This window comes from Equus quagga, unplaced genomic scaffold (assembly GCF_021613505.1).
Source record: "Equus quagga isolate Etosha38 unplaced genomic scaffold, UCLA_HA_Equagga_1.0 176162_RagTag, whole genome shotgun sequence".
Classification (NCBI taxonomy): domain Eukaryota; kingdom Metazoa; phylum Chordata; class Mammalia; order Perissodactyla; family Equidae; genus Equus; species Equus quagga.
Window position 1 is genome coordinate 3,215 of NW_025797496.1, and position 19,420 is coordinate 22,634.

Below are 19,420 nucleotides of genomic sequence, written 5' to 3' on the forward strand. Positions count from 1 at the left end.
CTGTTGTGACCTAGTACATGTGTGCTGACACAGACGCTGACAGTCACCATTGAAGTTCTTCCACTGGTCTGATAGCCCTGGGGTCTGCCACACCCACTAGAGTGTAGATTTAACCTACTTCAGCCAGGGCAGGCAGCCCACCCTAGGGACTGGCCCCACCTAACAGCAAGACCTCATGCTACTTGTCAGCCCGCATATACTGAGTGCCTTGCTCTTCTACAGGCAGGTGAGTGTGTCTGCCTCTGTGGGGCAGGGCTTGTGTGAGGACCAGGTGAACTGTGGGGTGCTTTGGTGGAGAAGTGGGGGCCTCTGCAGTGGGGTGACTGGCTATGCTCCAGGGAGTTGGGAAGTGTGCACGGACCAGTGCTGTGTTGACAGTGTGTGTGGACCTGTGGGAGGTGGGGCTTATCAGTGGCAGAAGACCTGTGCTTCACAAATGTCTACAAAGAGGATCAGCCCTGTCTTCTGAAGCCTGAAACAATTGTGTTCCCCTTTCTGGGTCAGCCCCACTCAGTTGCAATCCTAAGAGAGCTGACAACAGCCTTGCAGGCCTAAGACCTACAGCAACTCTAAGCCCCTGAGCCTAGCAACCAGCTACACTGGGTACCAACCCAATTAAGAGGAAAACCACAACAGGAGTGTGCTATTAGACCTTGTAGTCAATGGTGCTGGGGCTCCGCAAACTGGATTTACTGACAGCCAGCCAGGGAAGGAAAGACTAGACTCTCTGGGTACCTGCAGTGAAAGCAACCCTGCCACAGCAGAAGGACACAAGTAGCCTACAAAGGGGTCACTCCTGGATCATTTGGACTGGTGATGAGAGGGAAGCACACTGCTGGGCCTCAAAAAGAGTCTCTTACATAAGGCCACTTTTCCAAGAACAGGGGACATAGCTGACTCACCTAATACAGAGATATAAGCACAGAGAAAGAAGTAAAATTAGGAGGCAAAGGAATACTTTCCAAGCAAGGGAACAGGACAAAACCCCAGAAAAAGAACTAACTGAAACAAAAATAAGCAATCTACCTGACAAAGAGTTCAAACAAAAACTCATAAGGATGCTCACTGATATTGGGAGAAGACTGGATGAACACAGTGAGAATGTCAACAAAGAATTGGAAAATATAAAAAAGAACTAATCAGAAATGAAGAATACAATACTGGAAATGAAAAATTCACTAGAGGGACTCAATAGCAGAGTAGATGATACAGAAGAATGGAAAGACTAGAGGAAATCACCCAAGCTGAACAGGCAAAAGGAAAAAGAATTAAAAAGAAGGAGAACAATCTAAAGCAACTCTGGGACAATACCAAGCACACTAACATTCGTATTATAGGTGTCCCAGAAGGAGAAGAGAAAGACAATGGGACAGAGAATCTATTTGAAGAAATAATAGCTGAAAACATTCCTAACGTAAGAAAGGAAACAGTCATTCAGGTACAGGAAGCACAGACAGCACCAAACAAGATAAACCCAAAGATGCCCACACCAAGACACATTATAATCAAAATGCCCAAAATTAAAGATAAAGAGAGAATCCTAAAATTGGCAAGAGAAAGGCAACAAGTGACATACAAAGGAAAGCCAATAAGGCTATCGGGGAACTTCTCAGCTGAAACCCTACAGGCTAGAAGGGAGAGGAATGACTTATTTAAAGTGCTGAAAGGAAAAAACCTACAACCAAGAATACTTTATCCAGCAAGGTTGTCATTCAGAATGGAAGGAGAGATAGAGTTTCCCAGACAAGCAAAAATTAAAGGAGTTTGTCACCAAGAAACCAGTTCTGCAAGAAATGCTGAAGGGACTTATTTAAGTGGGAAAGAGAAGACCACAAATAGGGATAAGAAAAGTATATAAAAGAACCCAAAACAGGCAATAAAATCACTGGTAAAGGCAAAAATACAGTAAAGGTAGCAGATCAACCACCTATGAAAATAATATGAAGGTTAAAAGACAAAAGTACTAAAATTACGGATTTCAATGATAAGAGGGTAATGGACAGACACACACAAAATAAGAGATTAGATATGATTGCAAAAACATAAAATGTGGGGGGAAGAGAGTAAAAGAGTAGAGCTTTTAGAAAGAGGTCAAAATAAACAGACTATCGACTCAATATAGATTGCTATATATATAGAATATTATATAGGAACCTGATGGTAATCACAAACCAGAAACTGATAATAAGTAAACAAATTAGTAAGAGAAAAGAAATCAAACATATTACTAAGGAAAGCCTACTATCTGATTTTGACAGCCCCAGGACTAAGGACAATTTTTACATTTTTAAATGATTGAAAAAATCAAAAGAAAATTAGTATTTTGTGATCCGTGAAGATGATTTGAAATTCACAGTTTAGTGTTTGTAAACAAATTTTATTGGAACACAGCCAGGCCCATGTGTCATCTACAGTAGTTTTCGTGCCACAACAGCAAAATAGAGTGGTTGCAAAGAAGATGAGATGACTCCCCAACAAGGGAAATTTAGTAAGGGAACAGCAGCCAGTAGCAGAGAGCTCTTAGCGAGTGTAATCATGGGGCAGAGGTGAGACCAAAGGGCAAGTGATGGAACTTTGTATCTCCATGTGTCTGCAGAGCACGGTATCCACCTGGTTGAAGTCTGAGGACATTGATTATTTACTTCAGTAGACTGGAGCTAGAAGTTCCAGAATGACTTCATCAACTCCAATGTAACTGGAGTCAGAGTAAACTACTCTGTGAGTCTGTTGTTTAGTCTCATATTTTAAAAGATGTTTCCTTTTCAGAAAAAACCCCAAAACAAACCCAATATAGGAACAATGGCTAACATCACACACATCTGTGTACCTTCAATCCTGAAACAAACAAAGCAGCATAAATGCTCATAATTTTACATTAGCTTTCGATAAACATTAAATCAAGAAAAAGGATATTGAAAAAAAAATCAGTATTTCTATCCTTAGACTAATTTTTCCCCCTCCAAATACCAGCGATCTTAGGAATTTATACTTTACCTTATACGTAAGTAAGCTTTATAGGCATGTCTCTCTGTTTAAATCATGTCCTGTCCTAAATTCTAAAGAGTGTTAAGTATCTCATCCCCACGTCTCCCCCAGGAGTTAGCACACAAGTGCAAGAACAGCCCTGCTCTATGGTCAGATGTACTGAGCTCCTGGAGGTTGTCTGTCTCCATTGAAGGGCATGTTCCGGCTGTACCAGGCCTCAGCCAAGAGCATCCCCAGGACCAAGAGAATGAGGCCAGCCAGGCTCAGCCGGACTTGATTCTCTGCAGAAGGATACCAAGCAGCAGGCTCTGAGAGAAAAAGGACAGAAGGTTACAGAAGAGACACCAAGGCCCATTCTGCTAACGTGCTCCCAAAAACCCAAGACCATTTCTCCAGTCTACTTGATCTGGCATGAAGCCACCTAATCCACCTCCCACGGGAGACGCACTTACTTACCTTTCATTTCTCCTGTCCTTGCTGCCATGGTGGGGATCCCGTCAGGGAATTTTGGGGTCAAGAAAGACAGGAGTGAGGAGCAGAGTGCCTCCAGTCTGTCCCATTGGAGCCCTGCCCACTCTTTTCTTTCTTTTTCCCTATGATAAGCCATGGACTCAGCAAACAGGGACTGGCCCCCTTGACACTCGTGGGCATGTGAATCTTCTCTCTACCTCATGCGTTTTGCACCTGCTGTTCCCTCTGCCTGCCCTGCTCCTTCTACAAAGATCAGCAGTTACTCACCAGGTGAAGGTTCAGGGTTCGTGGGATCAGGATCGTCAGAAGCTTCTGCTAATGGGGCTGAAATGGGAGAGATTTTCTTTCTCTCTGTTCAGACGTTCTTCTACCTAGACACCCTAATGACTATACGGCACTTCTCCATCCCCTGGGCATGTGGTGGGAGAGCTGCATTGTGGGTGAGGGGGAATGAGTTCCTCTGAGCTTTGTGAGCTTTGTGGTGACATGGTCTTCCCATGGTTCTGTCCTCCTTTTCCCAGTCCCTGCTCTACCTAGACACTGTCTCCGGGACGGGACATGAGGATGGATGGGCTGGGGCTTCCTCACCTCTGACCTGAAGCTGCAATCTGTCACTTGGGTGAGACCACCCATGGGGGTAACGGCTGAAGACTCCGTAGCATCTGTAGGTCCCAGGTTGTGTGAAGGAGACTTGATACAAGAAGAAGAAAGCCTCGTGTTTATACCCCTGGTGGGTGGAGATTTGGTTCTGGATGGTTCGATATCCATCTTCTTTGATAAGAATAAATGCATCAAACTTGAGTGTTGAGAAACATTGCAACTCCACATTCTCCCCTGAAGCCACCACAGAACCAGTCATGCTTGAGAGAGAGGGTTTGTCATAAGCTCCTGAGAAAAAAGGAAGTTTGTAGATAGAGGGCTGGGCATCATACATGCATTGTCCCTTTTTGTTTCCTGGGAGCAGATGTGGCTCTGGTTTCTATCCCCTCTTCGTCCCACCATGAGGAATCTGTGTCTGCATCCTCCCTAACCCTTTCTAAGGACAGAGGTTTTTGTCCTGTGTGCTTCGCATCTGCAAAGCCTTGTTCTTCCCTGTGCAAAGGGTTCAGTCCTGCTCTGCTGCCTCTGTTTCCCACTCACCGGTCATCACCAGTGGCAGGGGGTCACTGAACTGGGACCAGCTGCCTCCACTCTGATAGGAACAGTGGTACAGCCCTGCCCTGTCTGGTGTCATGTCTGTGATACTAAAGCTGTTGGTCATCTTAGACATCAGCTGTTTCTCTCTGTCCGAGGGCTCAGGGATTCCCACTTTAGTTATCATGTACACTTCAGCTTCTGCAGGCCCTCGGCACAGGATGGTCACAGGATTCTTAGATCCAACCATGGATCCAGGCAGAGCTGTGATATGAGGTGGGGGGAGAGATCCTAGAAGACAGAAAACAGGTATGGACTTACAGGTGTGTCGGTTTCTCATGCCATCCTTCCACTCTATCCCCTCTTACAAGCCATGAATCAGAATGCTGAGTCTCCTCTTCCCAGCTGTCAAGAGAGCTGATATCTGGGCTAAACCAGGAGCAGGGACTTGGGAGTATTAAGAGAAATACTCACCCTTCTGTTCCTGAGTGCTCTGGCGTAGACACAGCCCTGGAAGGAAACAGTGGGTGAAACAGCTCAGCTTATAGAACCACTAGACCTGCTCTCATTAGCCCTGTATTTGTAGCTGGTCCCTTCTCTCCCAGACTCACCAAGACAGAGCAAGGTGGGAAGGACCAGGGACATGGTCCTGCATCCACACTGGCCCGCTGGCCCCAGCAATGTGCACTTATGAGGAACAGACTTTTCTGTATGTGACACAGACCTCTCGGAAGTGTGGGCCGTCCCAATTCTCAGCCCAAGTGTGAAGGGAATTCACATCCTCTTTTCTCCTCCTGGCTGGGGCTTGCACAAGTGTCTGACATCTTGAAGCTGTTCATCATCTGAACTTTAGACTACAATCAGTCTGACTTCATCCCTGTTTTCTGTTCCTAATTCCACATCCACATTTTAAACTTTCTATATAAAGTGAGTGTGAGAGATTACAAGGCAAAGAGCAGGAGAGAAATAATTCCAGTCTGAGGTCTGCTCTGAAATACCAAGGAAACTTATGACTCTTGTTTCTTAATGCTGAGATTATATCCCTTTATGTACAAAATGGGGCAATGATAATGAGTTTATGAAAAGTGGTACTCACAGTGTGAGCACATTGTCCAGAACAGGCTCTGCTAGAGAGACAGTAGCATAATTAACAGTTCTTCCTCTTCGATAGCCCCAACACATTTTTGGCACTGATTCTGTCCAAGGGTAAAATGATGCACTTAATATGGTATTTTCATTGGGTTTTGTCACACCTTTGTTCTTAAACTATCACACTGACTGAACCTTCCTGAGTAGCTATGCCGTCCATTCTTCTGGATCAGTGTATAATTTTGATTTAAAATCTTCCCCTGAATCCACCCACATTGGGCACTCTTCTCCACAAATCTGAAAAAATTTAATAGTAACCCTTACTGAGTTTTCATTTTTTGAGGATTACATGGGGGAAGGTGACATACAATCTCCACTAAAACGGTGGTAGGTTGGACTATTGCTCTAAATTGTTTTGTCAGCTTTTAATTCATCAGACTCTAAGGACTTTGGAGCCACTGGTATAATCATAGATAGTTCTGCAAATTCAGAAATACCTTCTACTTCTTGTAGAATTTCCCTTTGGTTGTTGTGTATCACTATCATCTTCATGGCCTGGCCATTTTGGCTCAAACATCAGGTCCCTGTGCTTGTATCCTTGGGTCATGGCCTGGGCATAGAGAAAGGTGATGTGGAGGATATAATTCGAGATGTCTGTGGCTGAGAAGGAGTTTCCCCAAGACTGAGAAGATAACTGAAGGTTCCAACTCAGAGGAATAGGCTGACAGGTCAATAGTGGTAACACAGGGCTTTCCTTACTCTGAAAATATCTGGGGGAAAATATTCACATCTAACCTTCTGTCTCTTTAGCTCTCTTTGTCTTTCTACCTATCTATCTATCTATCTATCTATCTATCCATCTATCTGTCTGTCTGTCTGTCTGTCTATCTATCTATCTGTCTATCTATCATATATCTAGTCTATTCATAGCATCTGTCATCTATATCATCGCTCTGCCTTTCTCTATTTATCCATTATCTACCTAGATTTCTATCGTGTATATTTCTCATCTATCTATAGCTATTTATCACTTATGTCTATTTATAAAGCTCATCATCATCGTCTGTCATCTATTACCTATCATTTACCTATCTTGTATTCATCTATCAATATCTATGTATCATCTATTTGAATATCATCTTTCTGTCTTATTTGTATATCTATCTGTCTATCTATCTATCTATCTATCTATCTATCTATCTATCTATCTATATCTATCTATCTATCTAATCTATCTATCTATCATCTATTTCCAACTGCTAAGGAATCAAAAGGGAGTCCTTGAACACAGCAGTAACTATTTTCTAGTATAACTATTCTCAGACACGTTAATTAGTGTTTCTTTGCCTACAAGCTATTTGGACTCAACTTTTATTTATTTATTTCAGCACCAATAGTATAGTTTTTACCTGCCAGCATACACACGTGTCCCTTTGCCCTTTTCGCCCTCCCACACTCCCCTCCTTCCTCTGGTAACCACTAATCAGTTTCCTTATCTATGTGTTTGTTTGTTTACCTTTGAGATATCAGTGGAATGTTATAATATTTGTCTTTCTCTTTCTGACTTATTTTCCTTAGCATAATACCTTCAAGGTCCATCATGTTGTTGGAAATGGCACGATTTTGTCTTTTTGATTTGGCTGAGTTAATATAAATTTATATTCCATTGTCTGTGCATATATATGTACCACATCTTCTTCACCCATTCATCCATTGGTGGGTATTTGGGTTGCTTCCATTGGATTGCTTCCATATCTTGGCTATTGTGAATAATGCTGCAATGAACAGAGGGGTGTGTGAATCTTTTTGAATTGTTGCTGTCATATACTTTGGCTAAATACCCAGTAGTGGAAGAGCTTGATCATATGGTATTTCTGGTTTTAATTTTTTGAGAAATCTCCATAATGTTTTCCATAGTGGCTGCCTCAGTTTGCATTCCCAACAGCAGTGTATGAATGTTCCTTTCTCTCCACATCCTCCCCCAAACTATTGCTTCCTGTCTTGTCAATTATGGTCATTCTGACAGGAGTGAGGTAATATCTCATTGTAGTTTTGATTTGCATTTCCCTAATGATTAATGATGTTGAATGTGTTTTTTCACATGCCTGTTGGCCATCTGTGTATCTTCTTTGGAAAAACGTCTGTTCACATCCTCTGCCTACTTGTTTATTGGGTTGTTTGTTTCTTTTTTGTTAAGTTGTATGAGTTCTTTAAATATTTTGGAAATTAACCCCTTGTCAGATATACGATTTGCAAATATTCTCTCCCAGTTGGTGGGTTGTCTTTTCATTTTGTTTATGATTTCCCTTGCCTTGCAGAAGCTTTTTACTGTGATGTAGTCTCATTTGTTTATTTTTTCTTTTTTTCCCTTGCCTGAATAGATACGGTAGTTGAAAATATACTGCTAAGATCAATGTCAAAGAGTGCACTGCCTATATTTTCTCCAGTACTACGTTGAATAGGAGTTGCAAGAGTGGGCACCCTGGTCTTGTTTCTGTTCTCAGAGGAATTGCTTTCACTTTTTTCCCACTGAATATGATGTTGGCTGTCGTTTGTCATATATGGCCTTTGTTATGTTGAGGTACTCTCCTTCTATATCCATTTTATTTAGTGTTTTTATCATAAATGAATGTTGGATCTTGTTAAATGCTTTCACTGCATCTATTGAGATGATCTCATGATTTTTGTTCTTCACTTTGTCCATGAGATTTCCAAATGGATTGGTTTGTGGATGTTGAATCATCCCAACCTCTCTGGAATAAATCCCACATGGTGTATGATCCTTTTAATGTATTATAGCATTCCACTTGTTAATACTTTGTTAAGGATTTTTGTATCTATGTTCATCAACGATATTGGCCTGTAATTTTCCATTTTGGGTTGTCCTGATTTGGTATCAGGGTAATGTTGGCCTTGCAAAATGAGTTAGGAAGTGTCCTGCCCTCCTCAGTTTTTTGGAATAGTTTGATAAGGATGGGTTTTAAATCTTCTTTGAATGTTTGTCACAATTCACCAGAGAAGCTATCTAGTCTGGGCTTTGTTTCTTTGGAGGTTTTTTGTTACTGTTTCAAACTCTTTGCTGGTGATTAGTCTATTCCGATTCTCTATTTCTTCTTGATTCAGTTTTGGGAGGTTGTCTGAATCTAAGAATGTATCCATTTCTTCTACATTATCCAGTTTGTTGGTGTATAGCTTTTAATAGTATTCTTTTATAATCCTTTGTGTTGTCTGTTGTAATTTCTTGTCTTTCATTTCTGATTTTATTTATTTGAGTCTTCTCTCTTTTTTCCCTATTGAGTCTGGCTAAGAGTTTATCCCTTTTGTTTATCTTCTCAAAGAATCAGCCCTTAGTTTCATTTATCCTTTCTATTATTTTTTTTCTCTCTGTTTCATTTATGTCTGCTCTGATTTTGATATTTGCTTCCTTCCTCTGACTTTTGGCTTTGTTTATTGTTCTTTTTCTCATCTTTTTAGGTATAGGGTAAGCTTGTTTATTTAATATTTTTCTTGCTTTGTGAGGTAGGCCAGTATTTCTGTAAGTTTCCCTCTTAGTACCACTTTTGCTGAAAGCCTGATGGGGTTCCTTTGTCAGTTATTTTCTTCTCTTCGGCTGCTCTTAATATTCTTTCTTTGTCATGGACTTATGTCAGTGTTAATACTTTATGCCTCGGAGAAGGTCTTTTTGCATTGGGGTAATTAGGAGTTTTATTCGCTCCACATATTTGTGTGTCCAGTTCCTTCCTCAGATTTGGGAAGATCTCAGCTATTATTTCTTTGACTAAGCTCTCTGCTCCTTTTTCCCTCTGGGATATTTATAATCTTTATATTACTCTTCCTAATTGAGTTGGTATTCTGTCAAAGAATTTTTTCATTTAAAAAAATTCTTAGTTCTTTCTTCTCTTCTTCCTGGACCATTTCTGGGTTTCTATCTTCAAGCTCACTGATTCTCTCCTTCATAATATCTGACGTATTTTTTATGCTGTGTGCCTTTTTCCCATCTCATTAATTTAATTCTTCATATCTTGAACTTCTGTTTGGTTCTTTTTTAGAGCTTCAATATTTTTGGTGAAGTATGCCTTCTGTTTGTTAATTTTGTTTCTGAGGTCATTGAACTGTCTTTCTGAATTTTCTTGTAACTTGAGTTTCTTTATGGCAGCTATTTTGAATTCTCTGTCAGTCGTCTTGTATTCTTCTATGACTTCAAATCTGGTTTCAGGAGAGCTGTTATTCTCCTCTTGTTTTGCCATGTTACTGTAATTCTTCATGGTGTTTGATGACTTGACCTCTGCCAGCACATCTGTGGTAATAACCACCTTTCTTATTTGGGTACAGCTTTGGTTACTTTGTTCCTGAGCTGCTTCTGCTTTTATTTGAGAGCCTGAAATTTCCACCCTCCATTACCTCTGCTAGAGGCATCATCAGTGCCTTCCTTGTCCTTCTTGTTCCTCTGAGGTTGATGGTACCTTGCTGCTTTCAATGTCATTGCCATCTCAGGTGTTGCCACTGGGGTCACCAGGTTATGAGCACTTCTGCTGCTTCTGGGGTTGCCTGGGTCTCATGTTCCCCTACTTGATCTCTGTAGGCTTTCCATGGGCTTGGGTGCTTCTGCTCCATGCACCACCTGCACCACTGCTCCTGGGTTACCTGGGGTGCTGGCAGCACTGCTTTCAGGGGCACTGGGTGCACAGGTGTTGCTGTTGCAGTTTGGGGCCCAGGTTATTGTTTGAAGCCCCTGCTGTTGGTAGAGCCAGTGTTGGAGTGCCCCTACTTGGGGCTGGGTCTCAGTTTCTGCTCTAGTTGCTGAGGCCTCATGTCACAGGTGCCACCTGCCACTTCTGGAGGAGGAGTAGGGGCTAAGCTGTAAGTGTTGTTGCTGCCCTGCAGTCTCTGGCCACTGGTGCCCACCACTGTGCTTTAGAGACCTCAGGTCAGGGCACCCTGCTCCTGCAGGTGGAATGCGAGCTCTGGTTGCTGTCCCCCCTGCCGGAGACACTAGTGCCACTGCTGGGATGAGGATGGGGCCAGGTTGCCGGTTCCATTCTGTGTTATTAAGTCTCAGGACATCTGTCTCACTCGCCACCACTGGGGGGTGATAGGGGCCAAGACACAAGTGCCATGTTAGCCCTTTCAGCTTGTGTCACTGGCATGCACTCTGGTGTGAGGATATGCATTTTGGATCTCTGCCATCAGGGGTGTGGGAGGGGGCTGCTTCCTAGCCCCAATACACCCAGGAGGTCCAGTCCACCCACCTGCAGCTGTGTAGATGCATGGGCCACTCAGGCATTCTGATGTGCTGTGCAGGGAGTCCTTTGTTGGTCACTGGATGTCTAACTTGTTATAACATACAGGAGAGAGACAAGGGAATGACAAACTGCCATGATGCTGATGTCACTCCTGGTCTCACCTTTTAATTTTTGCTGAGGAAGATAAACCCTGAGTGAACATCTGTGCCATTCTTCCTGTATTTTGTATATGGGATGCTGCCACAGCATAGCTTGATGAGTGGTGAATAGGTCCCTACCCAGGATGCAAACATGCAAACCTTGGGCAGCAAAGCAGAGAACACAAGCTTAACCACTACACCTCTGGGCTGGCCCCTGGACTCAACTTTTTGAAGGACAATTCATAAGACAGAATTGTTGAGTTTTAACACTTGCTGTCTGTTTTGTACAGCCCCAGAGTTAAGAATGATTTTTAGATTTTTAAATGATTGAAAGAACCAAAAGAAAATTAATGTTTTGTGACCTGTGAATACGACTCAAAATCCACGATTTAGTGTTTGTAAACAAAATTTTATGGGAACACAGCCATGTCCTTGTGGTTATATGTCACCTACAGTTGCTTTTTTGCCACAAGAGCAGAATTGAGTGGTTGCAAAGAAGATCAGATGATGACAAAGCCCAAAATATTTACTAGTTGGCCTTACAGAAAAGTTGTCATTTAGCACATGAAAGTGACAACTAGCAGGGTCTGAGAAGGAGTTCAGAGAAAACATCCAAGAAAAAGTTATGTATTTGCTGACACTTATAAAAAATGTAGGAATTAGCCAGGAGGGTGAGGGAATGGCAGCCAGTAGCAGAGAGCTCATAGAGAGTCTAATCATGGGGCAGAGATGAGAACAAAGAACAAGTGATGTAACTTAGAATCTACCTGTCTCTACAGAACACAGTGTCCTTCTGGTTAAGTCTGAGGATATTTATTAGTTACTTCAGTAGATTGGACCTAAGAAGTTCCAGAATGATTTCATCAATGCAACTGTAACGGGAGTCAGAGTTAACCATTCTCTGAGTCTGTTGTTTTACTCCTATGCTTCTAAAGATGTTCCTTTTCAGAAAAAACAAAAATAAACCCCAAACAGGAACAATGGCTAACATCACAAATAGCCATGTGACTTCAATCCTGAAACAAACCAACTAAAATAAATGTTCATACTTTTCCATTTGCTTTCTAGAATCTTTAAAGAAAAAAAGGGATACTATTGGAAAAAAAAATCAGCATTTCCATCTCTGGACTCATTTTTCTCCCTCCAAGTACAAGCACTCTTAGGAATTTATACTTTACCCAAACTGAAGCAAGGTTTGTTAAGCATGTCTCTCTATTCAAATCATGTCTTGTCCTAAATTCTAAAGAGTGTTAAGTGTCTCATCCTCACATCTCCCCCAGGAGGTAGTGCAGAAGTGCGAGTCCAGCCAGATCAATGGTCAGATGTACTGAGATCCTGGAGGTCGGCTGAGTAGTCTCCCTCAAGTTGTGCTCGTCTAATCACCAGAACCTGTGAGTGGGACCTGCCGTGGCAAAGGGACATGTGCTGATGCAAGGGCGTTAAGAATCTGGAGACTGGGATATTATCCTGGATTATCTTCTTGGGCCCTATGTCATCACAAGGGTCGTTATTAGAGGGAAGCAGGAGGGTGGTAGCAAGAGGGAGAAGAAGGAAGGAAGGAAGCAGAGGTCAGAGAGGAGAAAGGATGCTGCACTGGTGGATTTGGAGATGGAGGAGGGATACAGAAGGCAAGGAATGCACACAGAGTCCAGAAACCAGAAGGGCAGGAACACAGATCAGAACCTAAAAGAGGAATGCAGGCCTGCAGACACATTTTAGACTTCTGCTCTCCAGAACCAAAACAGAATAAATATGTACTGTTTTAATCCACTGTGTCTGTGGTTAGGGTATTACAGATTCAATAGGAAACGAATTTTGATAGTCTCAGTAGATTACATAGCCAGGGCCCTATCTCCTCTAGCTGCTCCCCCAGGGTCCACACAATCCTCAGATGCCAAAAGAGGGACATCAGTGCTGTCATTACACTCAGGTAGGGGCTTGTCTGTGTCCATTGAAGGGCATCTTCCGGCTGTACCAGGCCTCAGCCAAGAGCACCACCAGGACGAAGAGAATCAGGCCAGCCATACTCAGCCGGACTTGATTCTCTGCAGAAAGATGCCAAGCAGTATGCTCTGAGAGAAAAAGGAGAGAAGGGTACAGAAGAGGCATCAAGGCCCATTCTGCTAACGTACCCCAAACCCGAGCCCATTTCTCCAGTCTACTGGATCTGGCATGTAGCCCCCCCAAGCAGCACCCACAGGATAAGCACTTACTTACCTTTCATTCCTCCTGTCATAGTGGGCAGTGTGGTGATCTCATCAGGGAATTCTGGGGTCAAGGAAGACAGGAGTGAGGAACAAGCTGCCTCCAGTTGCCCTGTTGGAGCCCTGTCTACTCTTTCCTTGCTATTTCCCTATTTCAGCAAACAAGGACTGACTCCCTGACATACCCTGGGCACGTGAAGCTTCTCTCTACCTCATGCCTTTTGCACCTGCTCTTCCTTCTGCCTGCCCTGCTCCTTCTACAAATATCAGCAGTTACTCACCAGGCGAAGGTCCGGGGTTCGTGGGACCGGGATCGTCAGAAGCTTCTGAAAATGGGGTTGAAATGGGAGAGATTTCCTTTCTCTCTGCTCAGACTCTTCCACCCAGATTCCCAATGATATACACTGTCTTTCCCTGGCCCCTGGGCATGTGGTAGGAGGGCTGCTTTGGGAGTGAGGCGGAGTGAGTTCCTAAGAGCTTCTTGTCTAAGACGATGGTGGTGACATGGCCTTCCCACCATGCTGTCCTCCTTTTGTCAGTCCCTGCTCTACCTGGACACTATCCATCTCCAGGATGGGACATGAGGATTGATGGGCTTGGGCTTCCTCACCTGTGACCCAAAGCTGTAATCGGTCGCTGGGGTGAGACCACACATAGGGGTGACGACTGAAGACACCATAGCATCTGTAGGTCCCAGTTTGTGTGGAGGAGACTTGATTCAAAAGGAACACAGCCTGGTGTCCACCACCCTCAGGGGTGGATATTTGGTTCTGGATGATGTGAACTCCATCTTTCTTCATAAGAATAAATGCATCAAACTTGAGTGTTGAGAAACACCGCAACTTCACATTCTCCCCTGAAAGTGCCATGATACCAGTCATGCTTGAGAGGGAGGGTTTGTCATAAGCTCCTGAGAAAGAAGGAAGTTTATTGATAAAGGACTGGGTAACATACATGCATTGTCCCTTTTTGTTCCCCAGGAGCAGACATGGCTCTGGTTTCTATCCCCTCCTTGTCCTGCTGTGAGGAATCTGTGTCTGCATCCTCTCTACCCCTTTCCAAAGATAGATGTTTTTGTCCTCTGTGCTTCATATCTGCAACATCTGGTTTTTCCCTCTGCAAAGGGGTCAGTCCTGGCTCTGCTGCCCCTGTGTCCCACTCACTAGTCATCACCAGCTGCAGGGGGTCACTGAACTGGGACCAGCTGCCTCCACTCTGATAGGAACAGTGGTACAATCCTGCCCAGTATGGCGTCATCCCTGTGATACTCCAAGTGTTTGTCTTCTTAGACAGCAGTTGTTTCTCACTATCCAAGGGCTCAGGGCCTCTCACTCTAGACAGCACGTATGCTTCAGCTTCTGCAGGCCCTCGGCACAGGATCATTACAGGAGTCCCACGTGGAACCATAGTTCCTGGTACAGCTGTGAGAAGAGGTGGTGGGAGAGTTCCTAGAAGAAAAGAAACAGGTATGGACCTACAGGTGTGTCTGTTTCTTATGCCCTCCATCCACTTCTTCCCCTCTTACAGCCACTGGCCCAAATGTGGAGTCCCATCTTCCCAGCTGTCAAGAGAGCTGATATCTGGCCGAAACCAGGAGTAGGATCTTACGAGTATTAGGAGGAATACTCACCGTTCTGCGCCTGAGTGCTCTGGCCTAGACACAACCCTGGAAGGATACAATGGGTGAGACAGCCCAGCCTCCTAGAACCCATGGACCTGTCCCCTGTAGCCTTGTATTTATAGCTGGGCCCTTCTCTCCCAGACTCACCAAGACAGAGCATGGAGGGAAGAACCATGGACATGGTCCTGATTCTATGCCAGCCTGCTGGCCCCAGAGGTGCTGCTCATATGAGGAACAGATTTCTCTGTATTGACAAAGACCTCCAGGAAGTGTGGGTGTGGCCCCACTTTCACCTGGAGAGCTAAGGCAATCCACATCCTCTCTCCTCCTACTTCCTCCTGGGTGGGGCTTGCAGGAATACGTGACACATGAGTAGGATCATCATCTGAACTTCAAACTACAATTAGTCCAACTCGATCCCTGTTTTCTGTGCCCAGTGCCACATAAGCATTTTAATCTTTCAATATGATGCAAGGGGTAAGAGAGGCACAGGATATAGAAGAGGAAAGAAACCATTTCCAATCACAGGACTGCTCTGAAATATCATGTGAACTCATGGCCCTCCCTTCTTAATTCTGCATTCCATTTGCTATATACAAAATGGAGGAATGGTAATGAGCTCCTGAAGAGCTCTAATCACATAGTGTGTAAATTCTCCAAAATAGCATTTGCTGGAGATTCAGTTGCATAATTATTATTCCTCCTCCCTCCCCACTTCTGTCTTTATTCCCAATGTAATGTCAGTGCTGATTCTTCATGGTTGTCAATTTTGAACCTAAAAGAGATACTTACATTAGGTTGAGTCCCACCTTTGTTCTTAAACCTTTCACACTGCCTGAAACTGATTGCACAGCCATGCCATCTGTTCTCCTGGATGAACAGGTAGTGCTCATTTAAAATTATCCCCTATCATACCTTCATGATACTGTCATCATCAAAAACCTAAAACAATTTATAGCCAATCTTTTATGAGTTTTCATTTTATTCCGGACGTGTAGATTACATGGAGGGAGTATGCATTTAATCTTTACAAAACTTATTACTATTTTCAAGTCAATTAATTATTTAGTCACCTGTGTAATCATGTTGTAAATCTAAACCTTTTGCAGGTAGGATTCCATGGGAGCCTCGGGACTACTGTGAGTGCCATGGAAGACAGGCTTTATTACAGAGATGAGAGTTTAGGCGATTGTGGTTGTAGATAAAGAAGTCTGGAGAAAGCCAGTGCCATTGCATCTGGTGTTCATTCTGATGTCACTAAGTCAGCCAGCCTGGGTGTTGAGAGGAAAAGCTGTATATGAGGCGGGGCAGGTCAGGGGCACACTGGAGCTCTCAAGGGAATTTGGGGGACAGCCTCTCTTTCTCCATCTCCAACCTCAATGGTGTATGATGCTCTTCACCACAGATCTTGAAAAATGCTAATGCAGGTTCCAGCCTAGTTGAAGGAGCTGAGGGAGCTGGAGGAACGGTGGTTTTGGCTGTGGGCTCACCCCAATGGGTGAGACAAAGGGTCCCGTATAACGTGTATGGGCTGCAACACACTAACCCTACACTTCACACACTCACCGCCTAGGGATAAACATGCGTGTGGGTTCACTTCCACCTTCTACATCTTGAGCCAATTTCTGTTGTGGTCATCCAGAACCAGAGAGGGAAGAAAATTCTAGGAGACAGAGTTCAAGCTTAGCTAAATTGACATGGTGCAGAGCCACCATAGCTGCTCCTCATCAACTTGGATTCCATACACACATCTTTTAACCATTCTTCACTTTCAGATACAGCAATAGCAAAACCATGGTTTCACTGGACATGATGCAAGTGCTCTTTATGCAGCTAGACACATGCCCATCACCTCCCAGGAAGATATTACAAAGCCCTTTTATCTATCATGGGATACTATTCAGTCCTTTCCTAGTCAAATCATGCTCTTATTTTGATAATCTGTTTGGTAAATCACTGAGATGTAACATTAACATCTAAGCCTTGACTTCAGAATCAATTGGGAAATTATGGTGAAGTCTCATTTTTTTAAGAGTAAGAAAGGATGGTGGTCATAGAGATGGACACAGGTGGGGGCAATGCAAGTGATACATGGAAGGCACATGCACCTTCATGGCAATCTTGACCGTCTCTGATTTATTTAAACTTAGTAGCATCTAATACCCATTTCTTCTTGGCCCAGGGCCCACTTTAGTATTGTTACTGCGACATGGCCATGACTTCTTCCCCTTCTGAAGCAGTAAATGCTAGGCAGTCCTCTCCCCAGCCTCCATTCCATGAGATCCATATTCTGGACATGGATATATAAGCTGGCTTTGACCTGGAGCATCCACGGCCTCTCTCTGCCTGCAGGGTGCCGATGCTAGCTGAGAGCTGGTACTGTTGCGGGTGAGTAATTGCAATGAAATGAGGTTCCTGGTGTGGGGTTGCATCAGTGCAAGGTGAAGCACATTGAGGTCTGTTGTAGAAACAGCAGGGACCACATCAAACCTGGTCTGTGGGGGATTCAGGCTGCAAGCTGAGCCTGGAGACTCGTTCGCTAGCACTCTAAATGGTTTTGACCTTTCACACCGTTATCTAATACTCATTTTAAATGAATGAAGAGTGCAAGATTCCACTGATATCATCTAAAAACTATGAGATTTAATGAGAGGTTGGTTCTGGGGCTGATAGGAAAGGGAAGAAGTAAGGATGGGTGGCTCCTGGTTTTTTTATCTGAGTTGCTCACTGAAGGCTGGTGCTATATTGAAGGAGGGAATGAGCCTGCATGTTTGCATATGTGTGTGTGTGTATGTGTGTGTGTGTGTGTTGTACCAATGAAACATCTTCACTCACTGTATTACCTCTAATATTCTATGCCTGCAGGACAGAGGTGGGTCCTGGAGGACTGGCTGCTTCATATTATGGCTGCCAAACTTGTTTTAGTAATTATTTAGGGACTGCCTTTTCCTATTTGAAATACCTCCATGTTTACTCAATTTCATAAAGCAAAGTCTTATACTCTCTTTGACACTGGCCACCTCTTGCCAAAGACCCTGGTAGGGGTCCACATTCCCTATATCCACGGCTCTTAATTTATTTGTTTCTATGGCCTTTGTAGACAATGGTAGAATCGTACGTAGTCCTTCAAGTTCAGAAATAGCTCTTACTTCCACTAGGATTTCCCTTTGGTAGTTGTGTATCAGTAGCATCCCTCTAAGCTTAACATTCTCATCATCATGGCCTGGCCAGTTAGGCCCAGACAAGTCAGAGCCCCTGTGTTTACGTCCTGGAGTCATGGCCTGGGCATAGAGAAACATGGTGTAGAGGCTGTAATTTGAGATGTTTGTGGGAGAAGAGAAGGGGATTCCCCAGGACTGAGAAGATCATTGAAGATTCCAACTCAGAGGAAAAGACAAACAGGTCAAAAGTGGTTAGAGAGGGCTTTCCTTTCTCTGACACTAGGGAAAAATATCCATATCCATATCTATCTGTCTATCTATCTATCTATCTATCTATCTATCTATCTATCTATCTATCCATCCATGTTTCTAACCTATGTCTTTCTTTCTCTATCATCTTTCTACCTATTTATTATTTATATCTCTCACCTATCTTTCTCTCTCTATTTCTATATATATGTTACACACATGTGTATATTTATCTATTATTTTCTTAGCTTTCTGTATCATGTATATCTCTCATCTATATCTATTTTTCATTCATATACATCTATCAAACTTCATCATCATCTCTTATCTATTCATCCATCCATCATCTATCTATCCAGCCATTATCTATCTATCTATCTATCTATTTCTTTTTCTATCATCTTCTATCTGTCTCCATCCTCTAGAGCCACAAAGAGCACCCTTGACCACAGCAATCACTATTTCTTAGGAGAACCATCTCTAGGCACATTCCTTATCATTTCTTTCCTCTCACACTGTTTTGGCCTCAGCTTCTTGGGGAACAGAATATAAGACTGGATTATTGGGTTATTAAGCCCCCTGTCGGTTTTTATATGCTCTGAGGACTAAGAATGTGTTTTGTACATTTTTAAATGATTGAAAAAATCAAAAGAAAATAAGTATTTTGTGACCCGTGAAAATGGTATGAAATTCAAAATTTGGTGTTCCTATACAAAATTTTATTGGAACACAGCCATTCCCACTCATTTATGTGTCATCTACAGTTGTTTTTTGCTAAAACAAGAGAACTGAGTAGTTTGACGGAGACCAAAGATCTTGCAATTTAGTATTTGGCCTTTATAGAAAAAGTTAGCTGATTGCTGTTTAGAACATGACAGAGGCAGCTAGTAGAGTCTGAGAAGGCATTCAGAGAAAACTTTCTGGAAAAAGTTATGCACATGCATAATTCAATGGTTTTTAGTAAATTTACCAATTTATGTAACCATCACTGCAATCTGGTTTTAGAACATTCTATGGCCCCAATGAAATCTCAAATTTCACTTTATAGTTTATCCCATTGCTACCTCCAGGCTCAGGCAATCTACTTGGTGTCTCTATAGGGTTGAGCTTCTTGGAAATTTCA

The 19,420-nt window shown here is 43.1% G+C and overlaps 2 protein-coding genes across 6 annotated transcripts; both read right to left on the reverse strand.

Annotated features, from left to right (window-relative positions):
- Positions 1–2,381: 2,381 nt before the first annotated feature.
- Positions 2,382–7,379, reverse strand: LOC124233256 (leukocyte immunoglobulin-like receptor subfamily A member 6). 4 transcript variants are annotated; one of them, XM_046650420.1, is made up of 8 exons: positions 7,368–7,379; positions 6,177–6,289; positions 5,687–5,786; positions 5,065–5,100; positions 4,597–4,881; positions 4,045–4,344; positions 3,724–3,780; positions 2,382–3,293 (listed from the first exon to the last, which is right to left on the reverse strand). In XM_046650420.1, exons 3-8 carry the CDS (start codon positions 5,697–5,699, stop codon positions 3,136–3,138), a joined length of 849 nt encoding a protein of 282 aa, XP_046506376.1. In that variant the 5' UTR covers positions 5,700–5,786; positions 6,177–6,289; positions 7,368–7,379; the 3' UTR covers positions 2,382–3,135. The 4 variants fall into 4 exon arrangements, with proteins under 4 accessions (XP_046506376.1, XP_046506377.1, XP_046506380.1 ...); XM_046650421.1 differs by lacking the exon at positions 7,368–7,379 and having other exon boundaries at positions 6,177–6,469; XM_046650424.1 differs by lacking the exons at positions 5,687–5,786; positions 6,177–6,289; positions 7,368–7,379 and adding an exon at positions 5,202–5,290 and having other exon boundaries at positions 4,045–4,146.
- Positions 7,380–11,432: 4,053 nt separating this feature from the next.
- Positions 11,433–15,132, reverse strand: LOC124233254 (leukocyte immunoglobulin-like receptor subfamily A member 5). 2 transcript variants are annotated; one of them, XM_046650417.1, is made up of 7 exons: positions 15,035–15,132; positions 14,897–14,932; positions 14,430–14,714; positions 13,877–14,176; positions 13,548–13,592; positions 13,280–13,330; positions 11,433–13,134 (listed from the first exon to the last, which is right to left on the reverse strand). In XM_046650417.1, the coding sequence occupies exons 1-7, from the start codon at positions 15,066–15,068 to the stop codon at positions 12,989–12,991; spliced, it is 897 nt and encodes a 298-aa protein (XP_046506373.1). In that variant the 5' UTR covers positions 15,069–15,132; the 3' UTR covers positions 11,433–12,988. The 2 variants fall into 2 exon arrangements, with proteins under 2 accessions (XP_046506373.1, XP_046506374.1); XM_046650418.1 differs by lacking the exon at positions 14,897–14,932 and having other exon boundaries at positions 11,434–13,134; positions 15,035–15,124.
- Positions 15,133–19,420: the final 4,288 nt, after the last annotated feature.

Bases quoted from the DNA above. Each gene is read 5' to 3' on its own strand.
- LOC124233256 (XM_046650419.1), bottom strand. From the start codon at position 5,235: ATGTCCCTGGTCCTTCCCACCTTGCTCTGTCTTG. The intron at 5,101-5,201 runs GTGAGTCTGGGA...GTTTCCTTCCAG, and splicing joins TCCCACCTTGCTCTGTCTTG to GGCTGTGTCTACGCCAGAGC. The intron at 4,345-4,596 runs GTGAGTGGGAAA...CTTTTTTCTCAG, and splicing joins CCTGCCACTGGTGATGACCG to GAGCTTATGACAAACCCTCT.
- LOC124233254 (XM_046650417.1), bottom strand. From the start codon at position 15,068: ATGTCCATGGTTCTTCCCTCCATGCTCTGTCTTG. The intron at 14,177-14,429 runs GTGAGTGGGACA...CTTCTTTCTCAG, and splicing joins CCTGCAGCTGGTGATGACTA to GAGCTTATGACAAACCCTCC. The intron at 13,331-13,547 runs GTGAGTAACTGC...CCTTGACCCCAG, and splicing joins GAACCCCGGACCTTCGCCTG to AATTCCCTGATGAGATCACC.